Source organism: Numenius arquata, chromosome 6, assembly GCF_964106895.1.
Source record: "Numenius arquata chromosome 6, bNumArq3.hap1.1, whole genome shotgun sequence".
Classification (NCBI taxonomy): domain Eukaryota; kingdom Metazoa; phylum Chordata; class Aves; order Charadriiformes; family Scolopacidae; genus Numenius; species Numenius arquata.
In genome coordinates this window covers 20,013,593-20,037,651 of record NC_133581.1, presented here as the reverse complement: position 1 = coordinate 20,037,651, position 24,059 = coordinate 20,013,593, and the positions used below count along the sequence as shown (strand labels likewise).

Genomic DNA, 24,059 nt, shown 5'->3' with positions numbered 1-24,059 from the left:
GTGAAAATTTTCTTCCTTATATCTAATCTAAATCTACCCTCTTCCAGTTTGAAGCCATTACACCTCATTCAATCACTACATGCCCTTGTAAAAAGTCCTTCTCCAGCTTTCTTGTAGGCCCCGTTTAGATACTGGAAGGCTGCTATCAGGTCTCCCCAGAGCCTTCTCTTCTCCAGGCTAAACAATGCCAACTCTCAGCCTGTTTTCATAGGAGAGGTACTCCAACCATCTGATCATCTTCGTGGCCCTCCTCTGGACTCGCTCCAATAGGTACACATCCTTCTTGTGCTGACGACTCCAGAGCTGAATACATTACTCCAGGTGGGATCTCACTAGAGTGGAGTAGAGAGGCAGAATCTATTTATGTCTATATGTTATTTTATTTAGGGCAATATGCCTAAAGGACTATAGAAATGTAATCTTTTACTTGATATTAAAGAAAAAACTTTTTATTATGCTGCATGTGTAGACTGTGCTTCAGGTTTTTGAATTTCGTATCTTGCTGTTTGTGGATACTTTATTGTTGAAGTTATTCCAGGGGTGCAATGGAAATGTAGAAAACATCTACATCAAGAACATAATATTCTGTCCAGCTAAAGGTAATGGAAAGGTAATGCCACTATCTTAAATAGCAGCAGGACTGATCTTAGAACAAAGATTAGACAGGAGCAAAAGGGGGGAAAGGTGAAAAAATTAAGGAAAAAGGGGAGAAACGGGAAATGATATCAAAGTAGACTGAGGTTATTCAATGGATGGCAAGATAGTTGAAAGCAACCCTTTGGGAAGTGCTACAGAGCAAAAATGTCTTGTTCAGTATCAGCTGTGCACACATAAGTGTTTGATTTTTGAATTTACCTACTTCACTTCTTGAAATTAACTTTATAGATTTAATTTGAAATACATGATGCAGGAAGTAAGTTACTTTGGTACAGCAATGAAAAATTATTTTTGATAGTACTTATGCAAGAAGGATAAATTAATTTGGCTTATCTGTAGTTTAAAAATAAATGCAGTAAAATGTAAAGGACACTGCATGATTATGAATCTATGGTTTCTACTAGCTAGGAAGCAAACATTCACTGTGTGCTATTCCATCAAATTTTTCATTTTTAAGAATATTCTACTGAGTTCAGAGCACAAAGTGTACTTCTAACTGAGAGAACTAAATGGTAACTTTGAACCATGTCTGTTGTCTCCCAACACCCGGGCCTGCCGGTAGAGGCACTACACTGGCAATGAACAGGGTGGTCTATGACTTCTGTCAGACTACTGCCAGCTGATGGCCAGAGAACCTCAGATATTCTCATCACAGAAGATTTCTACCTATTTGTCCCTCATAGCGTAGTTGAAAAGTTTTGAAAAAGTAGCCAGAATGTTACCCTTTTTTTTGGTGCGGTTTTTTTTAATCACATGAGTATCATTAGAATTAGATTTTTATTAGAGTGGGATGAGAATTGTATCATCTTAATTGAGGAGAAACAGAAATATGTGAAGAGAATGATCTTTATTCAGTATATGAAATTACTGTTTCAGTTACTGTTCACTAATTCACCTTTGATTTCTGAGATTTAAATAAATCATAGAATCGAGGAATAATTTGGTTTGAAAAGAATTTAATGAAATATAGTTACATCTCCTGCTTAAACCAGGCTATCTCTTTCTGTTTCTTCATTGGTTTTAATGTTGATACATTTCATATATTTATAGACTGCTTTTCCAAACTTTGGTCAAATTGATTTTGATGTATTATGTGTTCACCAGTTTGCTTCTGGAATAAGTGTGTGGAAATAAAAAGCAAGGGCAGGAAAATACTGGAATTGGGAAGCAGTAAAATCAGCTAATGATACCTATTCGGATTGTTATTCTTATTTGTCAGGATCCTGAAGTAGGGGAAACATAGTTGTCTGTAGGCTGACGTATAGGCCAGGCTTGAATTCTGGGCTGGTGGCTTCAGAATTCAAGATTAGAGATTTCTGGTTTGTGTCACTGATGCAAAATGACACTTTTTCCTTTATTTTGTGACCTTTTCTTTTTTTTTTTTAAATTGCAACTTTCAAAACTAATTCACTTAAATCGAGTTACTAGGGGTAAAATTTTTGGTATAAAGTCTGACATGATGGCCTGTCTTCAGGGCTTAAAGGATGAGACCTTGGCAGAAATCTAGAGAACCTTACGAGTATCCATCCTGCAACAATCAAGTTTGGTTCCCAGTCTTGAGAATATCATTGAAGTCCTTAGGCTTCCAGACTTCAAGTAATAATATTTGCATGCTACTATTGTTTAACATTTACTTACAGTCCAGTGCACTCAGTGGGAAGTCAGGATGGAGAAATATGGCAGAGCAATGTCTCTTCATAAATTTTTTTTTTTACCTTCTTTTGACAAAAACTTCTCTCAGTAATGGTCCAGGCATAAAGCTAATTTTTTCCATCTCATTTAAAAGCAAATAAACTTTTCTTAAGCCTGTCAGAAATTCCCATCACACAGTCCTGATGTGGAGGGGTAAGGGCTGTGTTTATGTTGTGAGAGTGAATGAGGAAGTGATTGGATCAGAACACTCCTGGTTTTGCTGACTAGAGAGTCTAACCCCATATTGCTCTTGGCTAAAGTACTGGGAACAACCTGGAAAGAAATCAGTGTGCTATTGCCAGTGAAAAATAAGATATTTTATTTTTTTTGCCCGAGCATTTTGTCCTGCTTTGAAGGGCTGGAATCGCACTGAATGTTCTCTGTGGTTCAACTGCTGGGTTAGAGGTTACCTCAGCACTTTTGAAAAAGTATCTTTTTCTTGGTAAAGTGTGAAGACAGTCCAGCTGAATAAACTGCTACATAGCTGCCCTGTTTTAAGAGAGTGGGGTATTTCAAAATGTGCATTGGACTCAGCATGGTTCTACTGTAGTTCCAGTTGCTGCAAATGTGAAGCCCACAGTAAATGCTCAAATTGAGCATGTTTTACTATTTAAATTGATACCTCAATATCAATTTACACACCTCTTCAACTGATCCCACAACCAGAAAAATTGAATTTGGATTTTTAATTTAAATGTCTGCTGTGACATAAGAAGCAGGGACCTTGCTTGTTGTTTGCTCCAGCTCTGTAGTTTGGGTTGCATGAACCAGTCCCCCACAGGCCACCCACTGACCACTTTCCCACACAAAAGGGCCTTTAAGCCATCAGAACACCAGCCTCGTAGGACTGACACCAGCCTTGTAGGGCTGTTAGGTGCAGTGTAGCATCCAAGAGTAGATGTGCCAGAAGAACACGTGTGGATGTTTGCAGGCACACAGCACCACCAGTGCCTTGTGTGCACTATAAGGACTATGGTAACAGAGGTGAAAGCTAAAGCAGACTGACAGTTGCTTTGTCTGCAGTAGGGTCAGAGTTATACTGGAGATGCATCCACTCTCAGCTTTGCTAGTGCCAGCTAGGATGAATCAGGCCCCTTGTCTTCAGAAGGTGAGAAACTGGAGTAATAAAGCTTTATTACTCTCTTTATAATGATAGACAAGATTTTAAGCCATTTCTCCTATTATCTTTGTGAACTTTCCAGCACCTAAAAATGCTGGATACTGGTCTCTGTTTATGAATTAAATTCTGGTGTGTGTATGTGTGTGCTCATGAGAGAAATAGGGAAGATCTTTGGACAGTTCTGATGTTCTTTTTCAATTAAAATTGGGAACAGCATTTGACTTTTTAATTTGACACAACATAGGGATATGTATGATATACGTTCAGTGCACACTCTATTCATAATACAATAGCACAGAAAACTTGATTTCGTTTATTCTTCTAGCAAATCTGTGCAGGATCTCATGTCTCCACAAAGCAGCTTATAACTGCATTTGGAAGAAATAAAAAGGGCTCCATATGTTTCAAAAACTTATTTCCATTCTCTGTCTATCGTGTCTCCTTCTATCTTTTGTATGCATTTTTGAGTGATCCATTCTCTGAGAGTTATGATTTATTTTCTACATATAACTATCTCTCCTGCTGTCCCCCCAGCGTGCCTCAAGGAATGCTTTGGTATCATGACTCTTTCTGTTTTGTTATGCATGATGCTTTTGACAATGTCACTTGAGCTGAGATTTTCTCAGAATTGCTTACAAAGACAGGTGACAAGGAAAACCAAAACTGTGGGGGAAGTCGTCGCTCATTTATATTAGCTTTGTACATATGTGGTACCACATCATTGTCTTTCTCCTCCTACTCAGCATTTCATCTGGACCCTTCAATTCCTCACTGTGTCTTTGTCATGGACATGTGCCCATGTTGTTTGAGAAGTATGTTTACATGGATGCCCATACGAAGAACGTGGAAAGCCACCCTTAACACTTTTCATATGCCTCTCCACTGATTGCCTGTTTCATACTCCACAAAGAAACACCTTTGGCAAAAAATTATCACCTCAGTATTAAATAAATCAAGAAAGATAAAACTGATAAGCTGGAACATGTTTTATATTTCATAAACATAATACAGGAATCATTACGTGTTTTCTGTAGGTATATTAACTTTAGCTTTATTTGAATCTATATCTAGCCTCCAATCAGTCTTATGCTGGAGTACAGCAGCACTGCTTCCTAAATTATGTCCTTAAGTCATCTATAACCAGAAGTGAGCTTAGTTATATTTTATATCTCAAAGAGCTTTAACAGTGAAAATAGCCCATTATCATTAGAGGTCTGTACACATCCCTGCAGCTCGTTAGGACAAGTTTTCCTACTTCAAGCAGATGAATGTAGTACACATTAGCTAATTTATTATGGTTACATAGAAGACGACTGTTAGGATTTCAGGCATTCTTTTATGTCAGAAGTAGTCCAACTTTTTGCTAATAGGCAGCAAAGTGCTGCTGATATTTGCTGTAAGACTATTTTCCAAACTTTTGTTTCTGGGAGCCTGTGAAGCTGTGGTCCCCAGAATGCTGTCACTATTAGGCACCTGTGGAAGGGGAGGCAAGTGGTAAACCAAGCCACATACTGGTGAAGAAGTGGTCAAAGGGTATCCTAGCTAATAGAAGTATGACCCAGAGATTATTTAGCATGGCCTAGAGAGTTCCTTTAGGAATCTCTTTTCTGTAGTTTTCTCAAGAAATATGAAAGTAGAAAGTTGAATGAATCTTGTATGCAGGCACAAGATGATTATTTCGCAACAGCTTAGGTCTGCAAATAAAATGAAGGGAAATAAAAAGGTATTGTAGGACTGTTTAAGTTTTTGCATTTGTTTTTCCTCAAAGCTGAAGTTGTATACTAAATTAGCAGGAATTCTGAGTACAGTTGGCTGAGAAATGGTTTTTCTGTTTGAATATTTCAAATGTATTTGTTTTACCTCCACATAAAGATAGTGTTTCTTATCTGTTCCGCTAAAGTATTTTAAACCAGCAGAGGAAAATTTTCCCTTCTCGCAGATAGCTTATATTTCCAAAAAAAATATTCCTTGAAATGGGGACTTGAACCCAAGTTCAGTATAAATGCCCTAATATCTTTCTGGATAAACATGCATATATGTATTCATAGGCAAATGGTATCAGCAGAATCTGTTGCACAAGACTAACATTAGAACTGCAAATAGCTAGTGGATGGAATATGAAGTTAAAATGTGTTAAAGGAACCACTTAGTGGTCTGATTCAAGATATATTTGGCCTGTTATTAACCCACAGGCGCTGGCATTTGACTAGCATGGGTTGCATATATATACACTGTTCATTGTGACTGCAAGTCTGGTACATAAAAATTGGTCTGACAAAAAAAGATGGGAAAAAAAGAAAGAAACAGAAAAATTGCCCAGAAAATGGCCAGCCATTGCTAGGTCTGATGTGTTAAAGAACATTTTGGTACTTGGTCTAGGGTGGTATGGATCTAGCAATTACTTTTCTTCATACGAAGTATCATGGTGTTTGATTTAAACTGTCTGTGTTTTTACAAGTGAGCATATGCATACAATACGGACAAAAGTAAGGAAATGACTTGATTGGCATATACTCTATTATAGTTTTACTCCTGTTATCACTGGCCATCATTCCAGGCAGCTGTTAAGTACAGGAAGAACTAGTTCCAGTAAGGTCATGCTTGATGGAAAATCCAACCATATATTTAATAGATCAAGGGTGTAGTGAGACAAAGGTGATATTCCCTGAATACAGGATGAAGATATTGTCCCATCCCTCCCCAGTCTGAGTAGGAGCAATGACACTTCTATCAGTATTGCTCTTCAAAGCCTTGCTATCGCACTTTGACCTGAATAGCACAGTCTGGAATATCTCAAGTCTTCAAAACTCCTGAGTTCAGGTCAGATGTCTGGAGGATTGAGGTGGTGGGAAAAAGGTGGGGAGGGAAGAGAAGAGAAAAGCAAAGACATAAGCACACGGCTTTTGTTGTCAGTACACATCTGGCAAAGTACAAACAGAAGATATTTAATGTTGTTTTCACTGATTTAATTATAGGAGTGAGTTTGCATCATGTGGAATTAAGAGATTTATTTTTTTTTAACCACTTCTGCATAGAGAATTGAATGTAATTTAAAGGTGGGGAGTCATAGTAAGATATTACTGTTTTGTTTGCGCTTTCTGTCACACTGTTTCTAATGCCTGTTTTTTGACCAGCCTTAAATAGGTTCATTGGAATTTCTTTTTTTGCTGTGTACTGGAAATGGGTTGTCTTCAGCTCTTGTGCATAGCAGTAGTGAGAAGCAGGAAAGCAGGGGCACTTCCTTGTTTAGTTTGTTGTGTGTGTGGTTTTTAATGCATGTTTTATTGGTAACAGAGAACAGATGTACCTGACAGTGCCTTTTGAAGAGCAATTTAAATTATTAATTTCTGGAATATATTGAAGAGAAATGCTGTATCTTTCCCAAAATGGGAATTGTGTAATTGGTTCTTGTGTCCTGATTTCAGAAGGAAGGTTCAGCTGCTTTGCTTTTTATGGATAATCTCTAGTCTAATAATGAATTTAGTTAAATTAAACTTTTTGGGGGGGGACACTGGAGAGAGAAACTCCATCTCCCTTCAAGTTAGAGATGGCACAAAATGTACAGTTTTGATCCTGCTTCAAATGTTTTCGGGTTTAGGATCTGGGTTTGAGGATATTGTTTGAGTCCTCACAGAAGCAGGTGTCAGGTGAAAGGTGGAATCTGAATTGCACAGCCTTTTGGTTGCAATCAGCGTGCCAAGTTAGCACTGAGATTCCTGCCTGATTTTTTTGGTATCAATGGCAGTTATAGAAAAGTACGTTCTATGTGAGGACTGATAGACTTTGAGAAACTATCGAGCATTTAAATATTTTAGGGAGTAATGAAAATCCTTTAATAAAGCTATATTGATTTATTCTTGCACTCTGGAAAACAGTAGAACATAGAAACCATAGAAAACTGAATCTACTGCATTTGCTTATCTATACAGTGAAGTCAGTTATCTTATTTTCTGGTTATACGATGGCAGCAGGAAAGGATTGTTAATCAGACACTTGACAAATACAGAGTGCTTTTTTCCTTCCTCTGAAGACTTTATTCTCGTAATAGAGACTGACAAAGGCAAAGTAAAAGAGAATATTCCATGACTAAGTAATTTCTTTTTGTGTATCACACATGTATTTCCCATTTGTGAGAAATTTATATGAAGCAAATTTTGTTAGCTGAGGCTGGTGACTATAACAATATTATGGAATATTTCCTTCCTTCCAGTTCTGATACATTTTCATATCCAATTTGCTTGCTATACTGTGAGGTATCATAAAGCATTATAGCAGGACAAGAACCTGGTTCCACTTATCCTTTAATTGTTTTTTAATGCAAAATATTATACTCACATAAAACACCCATTTATTTATATTTGGTGCCAGAGGCTAATTCATTGAACCTGGGATGTATTATTGCAAAACAATGGTGTTCACTACATTTTTTCGCTGCTATTAGCTATTTCCCAGGTTCCTTTCATGGCCAATAAGAGTTTATTAATGCTAAATAAATAATTAAGAAGGGATAATTGACTTATTTTTGTGCAATGATACCGGAATGATGCTTTTTTTCTGGAAAACATCATTGTTCTGTTTTTAATGCACTGCAGAATGTGGAGCCTGCATACCCTTATGAATCATGGATAACTCATTTGTGCCAGAGATTCAGTGACAGTGACCCAAACCCTGCTCTCACTAAATGAAGAGGAATAAATAGATATGCTGTTTCATCCTACTCACTAAGAAGGGGGAAAAAGAAGAGATCTTTTTCCTGTCTTCTCTTCTTGTCATCATTTGAAATATTCTCTCAGTCCCTGTAAAAACCACCCTGTTCTATCCTCCATGGTACGTAATTCTTTTCACCTGCTCCCTTCTGAAGATGGAGATTGACACTTGTGCAGTGGGCCTCTTGTCAGCAAGATTTGCTCTCTCCCTTGCTTCTCTTTAACATCTGAGACTACCAGAGTTGCTGTGAACAGTAGTAAGGTGAAAAGTCCTCGCTAATGAATTATTTCCAAGGAATGAGCAATCTGTGGGACTCCTAAACCACTCATCTTTACTTTCACCGGGAAGCCAGGCTGTGGTTGTTTTCCTCACCTCATTCAGTATTTTGAAGAACCCTCCTGAACTTGTCTTGCAATCCAATTGCTTTGGATTTTATATTTTAATGAGACTGTTCTAGCTCAGGCATTCTTCACACTGCAGCTGTTGTCCTTCAAAAGCAACTTTATGGTAGTAAAAATAGCCACTCATTTCCTTTCTCCTTTTTCTATTTAGCCTTCAGAACTCCTCTCAGGATGGCTTTGAAAAACTTAGATTTTTGCTTTTCTCCACTGCATGTGTTACGGTAGCATCTGGAAGCTCTAATCAAGATCGGAACACTGTGCACAATGCTCAGTGCAGAAGCAAGAGTCACTGCATACACTAAGCAGATGAGAAAGACACAGTCTTAGCAGGAGAGGAAGGATGACAGGAGGGTGGCAAAACTTGTCAGACTATTACTAAGAAAGCAAACAGTGGATCCCAACTTTTTGAATTTCTACTCAAGGACTCTGTCCTCTCCAACTCTAACCATTCTATGATTCTATGATCACTCTGCTGCTCTGAGTAAATTTATTGTGTCTGGAGGGCCACACAAGCTTTAAGTAATTCAGAAAATACAAGTTTGGTTGTGTACAGCTAATGGAGTGCAAATATCTCCTGCTTCTGCTTGGCTCAAGGGTCTCTCTCTAGCAACTGAGCAGTGGATACATAGGCAGAAAGAATAAAATAGTATCAGCAGAAGGAGACAAAGGGAAGAGAAATCAGAATTTTGAAGTACATTCAAAAGGCAGGAGTGAGACAGGGTTAGACGTAATTTATTGTTTGGGAGGGGTGTAGAGGGAAATGTCATATGCATATGTGTGCATGTACACACACACACAGAGTAATTGGTGTTATTGTACCCTACTGTGGAGCATAAGGAAGAGTCCAGGTGGGGGGACTAGCACAGCAGGTTTGTGTTTATTAAATGACCTTTTTAGATGTGATTTGACTATCGAGAGCTCTAGTGTAGTATATACTGTCAGTTACACTTTTTCCAATGAGACTTTTGTTCAGGAAAGCAATATAATATGTATGAATACTATTTGAATTTAATAACTGCAGACTAAAAGAGGAGAAGGTAAGAAAAAATTACTTTGTGTAATAGTAAGTAGTAGATATTAAATGACTGAACGAAGACTTAATTTTCAGTGTAGACAGGAGCATTAACCATCTAGTTTAGACTCTGTCAAGTGTGTGGAAAGAGAAAGAAACATAACTGAGAGAGAAGAAAAACACAACTTAATCTGCAAATGGCAGGAAAATTATTATGTAGGCTGCTGAATTTGCTGGCAAAATTTTGTAGCAACTCCGAGCGGAAAGCAGCAAAACATAAGGCTTATATCTAAGGAGTGAGAGAGGGTGGAATAAGAGATAACTGGAAAGAAAAACAGAGAGAGAAGAAATTCAGGAAAAATTCTAGTAAAAAGTAGCTAAAAGTTTGGGATTACCAGGCTGTTTAGGGCAGCAGGAGTGGAAAGTGACATAGTTTCATAAAAGGAACCTAAAGAATTTTTCTTGTCAAGTCTTGCAAAACAGAAGCCGAGAGCATGTGTTTGCTTTCTAGAAATGCATTGGAAGATAAATTCTTATTTAAAAGGAAAGATGAAATGTAATGGGAATGAACTGTCCCTTAAGAAATTTAGATCAGAAATAAAATATTTCTAACCATCAGAGTAGTGCAATTCTAGAAAAGTCACTTAATAGAACACTTTTGAGCCCACAATAAGTTATTTTTAGAGTCCATTTTTAGGCCATTTATGAACAAATTATCTGATCCAGTTGCTTCTGGTATAAGAATAGTGGATTTGATGACATAAGATTTCATTTTCAGTCCTCTGCGTTCTACAAAAATATATAAGCAAGTGCTTAAATATAGAGTTTGATCAGATACTGCTTTCTTATTTGAATGAGACTACTTAAGAGATTTTTACCCACTCATTTTGATAGTTGTGATACTGTGTTGCTAGTTTTCATCTTTTTAACTTGGTTTGCAGACGACACCAAGTTGGGTGGGAGTGTTGATCTGCTGGAGGGTAGAGAGGCTTTGCAGAGGGACCTAGACAGGCTGGCTGGATGGGCTGAGACCAACGGAATGAGGTTCAATAAGGCCAAGTGCCGGGTCCTGCACTTGGGTCACAACAACCCCAGGCAGCGCTACAGGCTTGGGGAAGAATGGCTGGAGAGCTGCCTGGCAGAAAAGGACCTGGGGGTGTTGGTCGACTGTCGGCTGAACATGAGCCAGCAGTGTGCTCAGGTGGCCAAGAAGGCCAACAGCATCCTGGCCTGTATCAAGAACAGTGTAGTGAGTAGGACCCGAGAGGTGATCGTCCCCCTGTACTTGGCACTGGTGAGACCCCACCTCGAGTACTGCATCCAGCTTTGGGCCCTCTACCACAGGAAAGACATTGAGGTGCTGGAGCAGGTCCAGAGAAGGGCAACGAAGCTGGTGAGGGGTCTGGAGCACAAGTCTTACGAGGAGAGGCTGAGGGAGCTGGGGTTGTTCAGTCTGGGGAAGAGGAGACTGAGGGGAGACCTTATCGCTCTCTACAACTACCTGAAAGGAGGCTGTAGAGAGGCGGGGGTCGGTCTCTTCTCCCAAGTTACAGATGATAGGACAAGAGGCAATGGCCTCAAGTTACGCCAGGGGAAGTTCAGGTTAGATATTAGGAAATATTTCTTTACTGAAAGGGTTGTCAGGCATTGGAATGGGCTGCCCAGGGAGGTGGTTGAGGCACCATCCCTGGAGGTATTCAAGAGAGGAGTTGACATGGTGCTTGGGAATATGGATTAGTGTTGGGTGGTGTGGTGGTGTGTGTGGTTTGTTTGTGGGTGTTGTGTGTTTTTTGGTTTTTTTTGTGGTGGTTTTTTTTTTTTTTTTTTTCATCGGTTGGACTAGATGATCCTAAAAGGTCCCTTCCAACCTAGGTGATTCTGTGATTCTGTGGTTGTTGAAGTTGGTTAATGCTCTAATGTGAATCTTAGGAAAGCCAACACCAGGCCATCCTTTTCTTACCCCTTTTTTGACAGTTTTAGCTAACGCTGCTGTTCAATAGATGTGACTGAGAGTCCCCAAATTTTTGTAGTCTCCTGAGTGATACTGGTCTCATAACTCCCTATAAAATGGTTGTTGCTTCCTTCATTAAGTAATCCAGGCTTTACTTAATCAGTAGGGTTAGGACCTTACATGAGTAAATAGTAAAAGGTGAAAGGCTAATGGCGGTGCTCATAATGCATGTCATAAGTCCTTTGAAAAAGGCACAGAGAGCTATACTGTTTGTTATTAAACTACAAATTAAGGCAGATTTGGAGGAAGGAAAAAAATTTTCAATGAGGCACTGGCACTATTTTCATGGACTCTCATGTTGGTTTCCAAATTAGTCCTTGCTTGTGATTGTGTCTGAGCGTTTCCATGATCTATGGCCCCAAATTATTTCCAGTGTTGTTTTTCTTCTTCTCTTTCATTTCTATTTCTCCCTCCCTGCTAGGTGTTTACAAGGAGTTCTCTCTTACAGCATATTGTTCTTATAAGGCTATGAGGAATATTGCCCTCTGCAATTACAAATGTAGCCTGAGCATCAAGAAGCAGTGAGCTGGGATGAGCTCTATGGTTAATGCCTTGAACATGTTCTCTCCTGCTGATGGCCTTGTTGACTTTTCTGTCACACAGTGCAGGAAACATGCCTAGCTATTTATGGGAGTGAGAACTTTGTGTGTACTCACTAGTTAGCAATTTAAATATATGATGATGACCACATCCCTTCAAGATTATCAACATACTTCAGTCACCAAGTTGGACTTAAAGTCCTGAAAGAAGCTGTAAAATGTAGATCTGCCTTGCGGTGTTCCATCATGCTGTGCTGTTCTGCTTACATTGGGCTAAATACGGTCTGAAGTCACGACTTCTGCCATTGTGCACAAAGCTAAGACCCCTCAGCTCTGATATCTCATTTTTTTTTCAGAAAAACGGTAACTATTTTGTGTTTTTGCAAGACCCAGGCTGTCATTTGCAAAGAGAACAAGACTGATGGGATCTTGCCTCTTCAGCACTGCTTTTGTATGTGCACTGGAGAATAGTTTCTTATTTCAGGACTTAAACTCAGATGGAGGGAATGGCTACTTCATCCAGCTCATCAAAGAGCAATTTGCCTGAGGAATGAAGGGAATCTGCTTACTCACTGCAGAACAAATGATCAAGTAAGATGCTGAACAAAAGAACCAATATCCTTGAGAAAACTTGGTCAGTGGATTTTTTTTTTTTTTACTTTATGTATAACGCTTCTGTCTATCTTGCACCGATATTCTGTAAATATCATTAAAAATGAGTAGGAGCTGATCAAGGGAAAATTAATTGGGTGGTCTTATCCTAATTTATTTTTTTTTTTGTGCAGAGCACAAAACTGCCATATGGTTTGGCAGGTTTGGCGAAGTGAGAACTCTCAGCCCAGAGAACAACCAGGTCAGTGTGGCTGATGGAGTGCCTACTGCTGCTGAAATGAACTTACAGAGGAAATCAGAGTTTAGATGATGATCAGTGACCTGTTGCAAATGGGTTACCTCTGACCTTCAGTGAGTAACAGACTCTCTTACACATAGACGTAATAAAAAAGGCTAATGTTAAAAAAATAATAAAAAAATTTAAAAAGTGCTCCATCACAAAGTTCCACTTGCAGAATTTGATAAGTTCACCTTCTTTTCTAGTTTTACCTGTGGTCAAATGGAGATTAAAATAATATAAGCATGTCAGTAATTCATACCAACACATTTGGGTGAAGGGATCTAGGAGAAGTGGATTTATATTAGCAGTCCCCCACACCCACTTCAACATGAATGGACTCTCAAGTAGCAGGACCAGGGGGAGAGCATTTTTTTCCAAATCTACTATATTGTCTGAATTGTAGAGTGGCTAAAATTACTGCTAAGTCTGGTGGATTCCTCAAGTTGGCTCAAAGTCCATCAAGTCTGATCTGGATCTGTAATGGTTTACTAAGTCTGAATATGACAATATTACAGGGTTCACCAGGCTAATTGGTTTTGCAAAATTTAGTCAGTTTACTAGTTTATAATGACACTACAAATGCAATGGTATTCATTGCAAGTATGAATTAATAATACTAAACAAATATAAATTCAACAGACGTATTTTAGTTGGTGATCATTGTGGCAATATTAGCATACTGTTTGTTCAGCTTTGCCTGTAAGCAAGCCAATTAACAGCGTTATGCTATCATTAACTTGCTGATAGCAGGGTTTATTCAACATTTTCTTCCTTTCTGTCAGGAAATTATATTCTCTTTTGCTGCTGTCTTTACTTTCAGTGAACTCAGTGGCTTGTGTGCTTGTTGAGACAGCTAGTGTTTTAGCAATTTAATGTACCAGACACAAAGTAAAAATCCATAAAACCAGTCTGAGCGAGTCCTTTTTCTTCCTGCCTATACCTTCAGTCGACAGAGGCTGGAAAGGACCTGGCCCTACTTAAACTCTAACCATGTAAAGAAAATTAATATTTAATAAGATTATTCTGGATTTTAGAAAAGCTAATCAGCAAGCTGAATTGGTCTGTGATTTTATATTGTGTCTTCCTTATGTTCTATAATGTGCCAGTAATTCTGGGATGGTATAATATTTCCAGACATTTTTAGAGGGACAACTTACAGTGAGGATTTCTCAGAAAAACATAAAGATCTGAGAACATTGGTGCAGCACTTAACACTAAATGATTTGTGTGGCCTTTTAGATAGGTGTGATGGAGCTACAGTTAATTTACACATCATACCTTTTATGTTACAAGTGTTTATAGTGTTTTTACTTTCCTTATAGACAAATTGGTAAATGCGTAAGATTTCACAAAATGCAGTAGCCAGACCACAAAGATTTAGTTTTAAGTTTCACAGGCTGATCTTCATTTGATCTCCATGCAGAAGGCACCAATACAGGTTAGGTGTGGACCTGCTGGAGTCAAGTTCTGAAGAGAAAGATCTGGGGGTCCTGGTAGACAGAAAAATGACAATGAGCAAGCAGTGTGCTCTTGTGGCCAGGAAGACCAATGGAATCTTGGGCTGCATAGGGAAGAGTGTGTCTAGTAGATCGAGGGAAGTCATTCTCCCCCTCTACTCTGCACTGGTGAGGCCACAACTGGAGTATTGCATCCAGTTCTGGGCTCCCCAATTCAAGAGGGATAGGGAACTACTGGAAAGAGTCCAGCGAAGGGCAACGAGGATGATTCAAGGATTGGAGCATCTCCCTTATGAAGAAAGGCTGAGAGAGCTGGGACTCTTTAGCCTGGAGAAGAGAAGGCTGAGGGGAGACCTTATCAATGCTTATAAGTATCTGAAGGGTGAGTTGAAGGAGGAGGGAGCCAGACTCTTTTCAGTGGTTGCCAGTGAGAGGACGAGGGGCAACGGGCACAAGCTGGAACATAGGAGGTTCCACTCAAATATGAGAAGAAACTTCTTTATGGTGAGGGTGACAGAGCACTGGAACAGGCTGCCCAGGGAGGTTGTGGAGTCCCCTTCTCTGGAGATTTTCAAGACCCGCCTGGATGCAGTCCTGAGTAACATGCTCTGACATGCTCTGGGCAATCCTGCTTCAGCAGGGGAGTTGGACTAGATGATCTTTATGGTCCCTTCCAACTCTAAAAATTCAGTGAAATTCAGTGAAGCTAGATGGATGCTTAACAAGGCACAAACTGTTTGTGGTTATAACATATTTTCTATATAGCAGCACTGATTTTGAGGAGACTGATGGCTTGAATAACATCATTATCCCATAGTTCAGATGACAAACTGAATTTGGTGGTACTGAAGTTTCAGTAAATGGCAAGGACACAGACCATTGTTGGTTTCAGGTCAGGTGAAGAGAATCATAGATACCAGTTACAAGAAAAGTAGCAAAAGAGGGTGTTAGTCTCTTTTCCCAAATAACAAGCGATAGGAGAAGAAGCAGCAGCCTCAATTTACGCCAGGGGAGGTTTAGATTGAATATTAGGAAAAATTTTTTCACTGAAAGAGTTTGTCAAGCATTGGAACAGGCTGCCCAGGGAAGTGGTTGGGTCGTCATCCCTGTAGGTATTTAAAAGATGTGTAGATGTGGTGCGTAGGGACACGGCTTAGTAGTGGACTTGGCAGTGCTAGCTTAACATTTGGACTTAGTGATCTTAAAGGTCTTTTCCAATCTAAATGATTGTATGATTGAGGTGTTCCTGGTCAACAAAACAGTTAACTTATTACTACTATTGTAATACTTTTATATTTTACTCATGAACTTTGAGTAATTCTGGATTTGTTATGAATATTTATTCTGCCCATTGACCTGCTTCTTCCTGAAACTAGTGGTAATGCCTCTATTACTTCTGCTGCATTTCTTTGTGGTTTAAACCTACCCCTAAATTAAATAGAAATGTTAAAACATAAAAGGGTGATCGATGCTGGCTAACCGAGTTCTGCTTTCCACAATATACTTCAGGATATCTAGTTGATTACAGTGCACCCTTCCTTAAGTTGTTTTGTTTTGAGAAATGTTTCAGGGATGTAGTTTGCATTATCTGTTACTGACTTCATTTGGGGAAATTGTTAGACTTTAGTAACTGTAATAATTGAATAATCCTTGAAGCAAATTAAAATACCATTTTAATATAGCCTGTTAACTTTTTTGAAAACTAGGAACTAACTTGCTTTTATCAGTGTTTTCTAAAGGTTTAAATAAGTCATACTAAACTCATCTTTTCTCCAGTGAAGTTGGATTGCTGATGTTCTACTGGAAAAGAAGAAAGTAAAATCAAGGGGAAAAAAGAACACACTGCAAATCATCCAGCTAATCTTTTAGCTTCCCACATCAATTGCAAATACCAAATGCTCATAGACCTCTTTTACCTTAGGAATGATCTACAAAGCAAGTGTGTTCACTTAAAAATCAGGAATCTGATTCTTAGCTACCTTAAAGCTGTTCTGTATCTTCTAAGCTAGCTCTCTAGCTGGCTTTATAATTTTTTTTGCTAAAATCATGCAAATACAATATAATAGATCTATAAGGTTCTTTTATGCAATTAATATTGTGTAAAGAACCTTGAGGATAAGTAAGGGTCATCTCTATGGCTCTTCACTAAATTCTTCCACTGAGAGTTGTGTTCTGCTGTCCATTCTATTGATGTAGAAACTGGCCCTGGGTATATTGGGTACCTATGAATAATTTTGAAAAGATGAATTAGAAAAAAATTAGAGAAGATTTATCTTCAAAGACTGGGTTAAATCCATTCAAGAAATTGTTTGTTGCCAATTAATTACCTACCTCTAATTAGAATAATAAATTTGAGCGCAGTTTTAAGATTTGGCATTGACTTTCACTGTAGGCTTATCTGGAAGCTGTACTAAATGCTATCATTAGGATTGGTAATAAATCTGTCATAATAGGTGAAAATGAATAAAAAGGCTAAGAAACCTCAAAAACATAATTCGACTGAGCTGAAATCTTTGCACTTTATAAATATGACCACTGGAATTATTCATATGAATTGATCAGCTCAGACTTCAACACAATATTATAAAACATGAAACTTTTGCACTTAGTGAAACTCAGTGCTAAAATGGAGGTATAACTCTTCTTCATTGTAACATTTGCAATTTAAAAAAGAAGGGTATGTGCTGCCAGTAAAATTGTAGTAGAGAGCTCCAAGCTGGAAGTTTTAAACAAATGATCTAGTTATTAATTCTTCACTTTTGTATTCATGTAGCACCAACATGAGATAGAACAGTCCTTCACACGTCTATCCATCTTGTCTATCCTAAAGATCTTGTGATTCATTACTTAACAAACTACTTACTAGATGATAGAAAATAGCAAAAAAGAAGAGAAATGCTACTAATAGAACTCTGAATATGGTATGCCTCTTTTAGAAATTTAAAATGGGATTATTTCTTTTTTTTAATGTCTTTCTCTAGGATGACGTTTGCCTGCAGTGTTTTATATAGAGCAGAAACGTGTGTGAAACTAGCTTTGAGCATCATTAGGAACAACATACTTTCAAAATGCTGTTGCCCTAAGTTGGTCTCAGCCAGTGACACCAAACGATTTTGTCGAAATAACACAATTTTTAAAAGACTCTGTTTTTTGGCAAGTACACTAGAATTCAGACTATTGAAATTGCTAGTTATTCAAGTTCAGTTGAGTGCTCTTGAAAACTTCATCAAATATTTTACAACCTTAATTAAAATAGAATGACTTTGAAGAAAGATGACTTTGCTGGAGACTTTCTTTTGAATTTTTATTTTGCACTGAATTATTTTTATTGCTATTTTTACATGAAATGCTGCTTTTATAGTGGAGAGTCTAGATAAATTGCTTTTTTGTCAATATGCCACGACATACTAAATTCAGAAATTCCAACCGGTGGGGAACTACTAGCTATATACATCAGGATCTCTGCTAGTTACTCAGCTACTGTTGGTCAGTTAAACAGAACTGGGGAAAATCACACCAGTAAGGCCCCTTATGCTCGAATCAATCTTGCTGAATGTATTTAACTACCTGAAAAATAGTTATGGTAGCAGGACAACCCTTCCTGCTGATGTAAAACTGTTCAGGTAAATTTAAAATAATAGCAAACACAAAAAGTCTCACAATACTGAGTCACTGAAATGTAAAATTCCAGAAGAAATTATATGTTAATTAACATAAAGTAGCACATGTGAGGAGGGGAAGGGAACTGAAGAACAATCTCTTTCATTCTACATATAGAATAGCCAAGTAAATTATGTTTTATCACTCATGGAAAAGATTCTGAAAGCAAAGGTAGTAGATTTTCTGGAAGGTAAAAGTGAAACAGCTCTCTGGAAAACAAAAGAGAAATCTAATTTTGGGAATTCTTGGAAAACATAGTGCAGAAAATGTAATTAAAATGTATAAACCCATAATTTACCTGAATCTTGGATATTGTGTGCATCTTAGGACATAGGAAAAACTGGAAAAGTCTTTTTGAAAAGGTGGGGGAGAGTAAGTGGATGATCAGAGGAGTGGGATCACTTCTGTATGGTGATAGACTAGATAGATGGTTTCTCTAACTTGGAAATGAGATAACCGAGAGAAGATAGGGTAGAGTAAATAAAATAATGAATTACATGAAGAGGGTGAATGTGGAACTATCATTTCAGTATCTTTTAGTAAACAAGAACTAAAGAGCTTGTATTAATATCTCCAGGCAGCAAGTTTAAAACAAACAAATAAGAAACACTTTTTCATACAGAAAATAATCAAACAATGTGAGATACTGCCACTAGATGTTGTAAAGGCCAAAAGTTTAACTGAGTTCAAAAAGGGATTAATGGCTGCTTTTGTTTCATGAATTGTAAAAACATCCTGCTTAGACACAACTTAGGAAGTTCCAAAACCACTAATTGCTAGAAGATGGGAAGGAGGGATTGCTCAGCTCTTGCCATGCCTCTTGTAATCTTTCCTTATGCATCTCCTAATGGCCATGTTGGGAGCAGGATAATGGGCTAGACAGATTTTTTTTTTTTTTTTTTTTGTCTGACCTATTATGGCTGGTTTTATTTTGTAGGCGTAAAGGTTTTTTTCAGTAATGGGGAGACAAAATGGAAATTTTCGACTTGTTTTTGGAGTTCTGTAACTGCTGTCTGGGATATGATTCCTAATAGCTAATTAGGAATGACCACACTTTTTGCCTTCCTTATTTTAATATATAAAAAAATTAGTATACAAATTCATCTGCTGAATACTTAGGAAGATTTTCTCTAAATACAGGGAGATGTAAATGAAGGTGAATAATTTTTTTATTTAACCTGAGTAACCATGATATATGTGTATTTTAAAGAATAACATGTCAGAAAAGCTGACATATTGAGCAGGGGGAGTTTTCTGTGGTTCTTCTGTCTGAAAGGAGGTGAATGGTATTATTTTTGCCATTATTGAGAGTTAAGGAATACTAAGTTTCAATGAAAGAACATCCTAAACGTACTTCTGACAATTCGTATGAACAGAAACAAAAAGGGAGAGTTTCATTAACATCTGTACCTTTTCTGTACAACTCTATCATCCTTTTTTCTCCTCAGAGTGAAGATTGGCTTTTGGGGTTAAAGGAAACATGAACGATTTTTTGTTTTTTTTTTCTGACTAACCTTCTGTTCTAGGTTTTTTCTACCTGAATTTATAATAGAGGAGTTTATTTGTACTTACTAAACAAAGATTTCATCAATTATCAGAGCGCACTTTAGAAATGAAAAATACATTACTGTGTGTCAAATGAGTTTATCCTGTACTGCATGCAAACTATGCACGTTGTTATAAATCATGGTCTCAAACTTCTAAAGTTGTTATTTTTGTTTATTAGGAAACTTTGCTTCAGATCTAAAAAGGTAATAGGGAGACTACGCATACAGCAAGAAGAAAGTGAGCCACAATCGATCATGCAATGCAATTACACAATATTCAAAGCTGAGTGAAATAAAGACCTTAAATAGTAGTAGCTTGTAAAGTTTAAAATTAAAAGTAGTTTCATTGTATATGGTGAAAAGGGGGATTGGATCAACGAAACTGATCTCTCGTATCTCGTTTGCTGTTGATTTATATGAAATTATACTTGAGGTGAGCCTCCTTTTCATGTGTATGTTAGAAAATTTTGTTCATTTGTGGAATGTTACTTCAGTGATCTGAAAGGACATGTCTTGAGTTCAGCTGGTGCTCAGTGTATAAATGGAAGTATAAATGGAAGGACAAGAATTAAAAAGGCCTTCACCTTCATCCTTAGCCTGGCTAATGTAATTGCAGATTTTGTTCTAACAGTGAGGCTTATCTAACAGTACAGAGAATTACTACTGTGATGCTGAGATGCAATAAATCAGTGTCTGGGTTGAAAGAATGGGGGCTATAATACAAACTTTCTTTTTGTCCTTTCTGGTATAGCATCTTATAAAACCGTAGCATATATCCAGAAGGTAGACAACAATCCACTATACTGTAAGACTAGCTGTAGGATACCAATAGAAATTTGGAAAAAATAATTAAGCCCAGTCTCTCCTGCTTTCATTTAATTTCATTTTGTCTTTACCTTATATCTTCACTTCTTCAGAATCCTTTAGTATCAATCCATCTTTCACTAGAGGATGGGATACTAAAATTTTGAAGTATTTCGTGTTAAGAAGACTTGCTGAAAAATTAAGACTGAGTCTACAGCTCATGAAAGCTGACAGAAAAATGATTTTGTTCATTGTAGATCAGAAATCTGAAATCCTTGCTGAGTAAAGCAGCCCTTTTGGAAGTGTGTTGTGTATGTGAATATGACATTTGTTGGTCATGCTTGTATTTATAAATTCTGCAGAAACTGTTTTAGACATATAAAAATCAAAATCTCCTATGCAATGAAAACTTGTAGTGAGTCTTTGAACTCTTGTCCTCCAGCTTTGCTTTATTACCAAGTGAACGGTGCTGTGTTGAGATGGGATATAATGGGCCTATTAGGGTACAATTATTGATAAAGTCAGTCTTTACCATGGCAACCATGGTTACTTTCAGCACCCATCACTGAGAATCTTTTAAGCTTTTGCGTAAAGATAAGGAAAATTTAAGTAATTTTAAAATACTTTATGGCTTTGTTTTTAATAATAACTTGTCTTTTTCCCTTAGCTGTATGTAACTGTCCCTTAGATGTGTAGAGATATTGAGATATATATGTACTTATTATATATCTACTGTTGATATTAGAAATGTTTTATATTTTTTTTTATGTATATATTTGCCAGAGGAACTGGTCTCTTTTGAGGAATGGGGAGAGGAAATGTAAACTGAAATAATCTGGACCTATTGTTAAATCTGAAAAAAAATTTAGACAGATGATTTCTGGAGATAGGCAGTCTGTTTTGCCCTTGGTTTGGAAGCAAGAGTCAGATGGGACCCCTTGGCAGAGGCAATGCTGCTTCCTTGGGGAGCTCCCTGCTGCAAAGGGAGACAGAGGTCCAGCCTTACATGTGGTAGGTGAGAGTCAAAATACGAAGCTGAGAGCCTGCATTTTGTGCAGACGGTCTGAGAGACGGCAGGAGGCAGCAATGGGCCAGGCAGGCCTCAGACAGAGGGAGCAAATTTCCAGGAAGACAACGGGATCAGGGTGCTGCCACCAAGGAAGTCCCTGAGCTATATGAAACAAAAGCAGAAACCATAGCAAAGACATAGGTAAGGATGAATGCAGTTGTGCAAACTTTACTCTGTCTGACCTGGGGTCCTATACCTGACCTTTTTTATACTGTTACATATGTTAATAACACTAGTCATATCTAATAAAACCTAGCTATGTATGAGTGTATAATTGGGGGGTGAGGATTAAGTTTTTTTTATTAGGATCTGGGCACCTCACTTTATTGAGAAATCCTAGGCAACTCTACCTCAAGGCTCTGGATCCCTCTGGAACTCAGGATCCCTCACAAAGATGGACTCAAAAGAGCTTGGTACAGCTGCTATCTTGGGTTAACACATTTTACTATCTGGAAGTATTTTCTGTAGTGCAAAAATGTGCTTTGGAAGTCAGATTTTCAAATTGTACGGAGAATATGAGAAATAAGGGGAAAGGTAAAGGACTGGGCAGGAAGTCGAATCCAGCTGAGGTTTAAGGATTGTGATATGGCAGAAACATATTGCTGACAGTATCGTTTGTTGTCTTGGTCTGGCTGTATCAGTGTGGGTAGAAGGGCTTTGGAGAAAGGCTGCAAGGTAAAACTTTTTCTGTTCTAAAAGGCAAAGTGTCTAGAAAAAGCTGAGAGTACAGTCCCATAAATAACAAGCTAGCACACCCATAACTTTGCTCCTTCATCATGTTAAGCTCTGAATGTACAAGAAACATTTCCTCCAAAAAAGTGTAGTCTAACCTTCTCCTGTTTACTTATCTCTAATCTCTCCTGATTTTTCACAAATAATTTTATAGCAGGGTATGTATTGTAAAGGTGGTTAGAAAACCAAAACCTGTATTTGGAATAGAAAACTAAGCATGTCGCTGTGTTACTACAAGCAAATAGTTTGTTCAATTAGTTGCCTTTTGTCAGTCAGTTGCAATCTGGTAGGTGGATGCAACAGTACAGCGTTGCTGGTGGTTTATTCTCAGGTTGTCTTGCTTCACCCCATTCTTCCTTTTCTTCCTCTGCCTTCTAGCATGCACTTAATTCAGGTGGACTCCGTTCAGCGATGGATGGAAGATTTGAAGTTGATGACAGACTGTGAATGTATGTGTATTCTCCAGTCCAAGCCAATTAGCGTTGAGAAAGATGAACAAAATGAACTTCTCCTTTCCTCCCAATATAGCATGTGTGATAACTTGCAGCTACTATTAAAAAGAGCTTGGATCATAAGCACAGAGTTGACCAGGATTGCTCAAAAGCTGGAAAAGAATAGATGGCAGAGAGTTCACAGCATGACAGTAAGAGTCAACTGCCACGTGCGTTCAATGATAAATGAATACAATACATTCACCAGGAATTCTTCAGAAGAAATGCACCAGGTAGGATGCCTTACGTGTTGTCATGTTTGTCTTGCTTAATTTTTTTTTTTTTAATAATTAAAACTTACTTTAAACAATCTGTAAGAAATCCTTACATACTCCTAGCCTGTTTAATCAGCAATGGAAACATTCTTTACCCATTTTGGATCTTATTTTATCATAGGCCTGATTCTGAATGTTAACAATGTTGACAAATTACACTGATTAAATGTTACATTTTTGAGGACTACTGGACTAAAGTAATCAGATGCTCCATCTGTGAGTTCCTTTGCATTTACAATGTAGAAAATAACACTTTTTTGTTAACTTCATTTTTATCTCTACTTGTTTTATTCAGAAAAGTAGAAAAAGAGTGTTGATATGAAATATTATGTTTCTGGAGGGTTTTCACCTAATTATCACAAAGAAGTGTTATTTCCACACATCCCTGTGCAGCCTGCTCTAGGTGGACCTGCTCTGGCAGAGGGGTTGGACTACATGATCTCCAGAGGTCCCTTCCAACCCCATATCATTCTGTGATTTTTAAAAATTTTGTGTATGGATATTGCTTTAAAACCATTTTCTCTTTCTCTGCAGTTTGAAAAACTTTTAATAGACAAGTGTTCAGAATTTACAGCATTCACAGAAAGGTAATTCAAATTTTCTAGTTGAAATGTTAATTTTGCAGTTTTATTATGTTGTAGAATTTCTAATGAGAAGTACAAATCCACTGACACCCTCAAATGTTTTAACTAGGCCCCTGCAGCTCTGAAGGGGTTTCTCAATATTAGCCTCTGGTGGGTGAAGTGAGTTGCTTTTATCTAAACTACATCCTAATGAAAGATGGGATTTGCTGTTGCACAAAGAGCCTGGCATAGACACAAAGCTGCGTGCAAGTGGATTTTTCAGGGCTTTTAGACATCAAGGGAGAAAGTCTGGCTCTAATGATATCAGTGACAAAGGTCCCTTCAAGTTCTGCAGAGCCAAGATTTCAGCCGGTGTGAAAACTTACGTTCCTAAACTGTCGTACTGCATGTTCCTGTATGCACATATCCA

At 37.8% G+C, this 24,059-nt stretch overlaps 1 protein-coding gene across 1 annotated transcript in view; it reads left to right on the top strand.

Annotated features, from left to right (window-relative positions):
- Positions 1-24,059, top strand: part of INSC (INSC spindle orientation adaptor protein) — a 99,477-nt gene that overhangs the window by 12,613 nt on the left and 62,805 nt on the right. The window contains exons 2-3 of the mRNA XM_074149449.1: positions 22,679-23,024; positions 23,601-23,653. Of these exons, the coding sequence (XP_074005550.1) occupies positions 22,679-23,024; positions 23,601-23,653 (399 nt within the window). The remainder of the gene's footprint in view (positions 1-22,678; positions 23,025-23,600; positions 23,654-24,059) is intronic.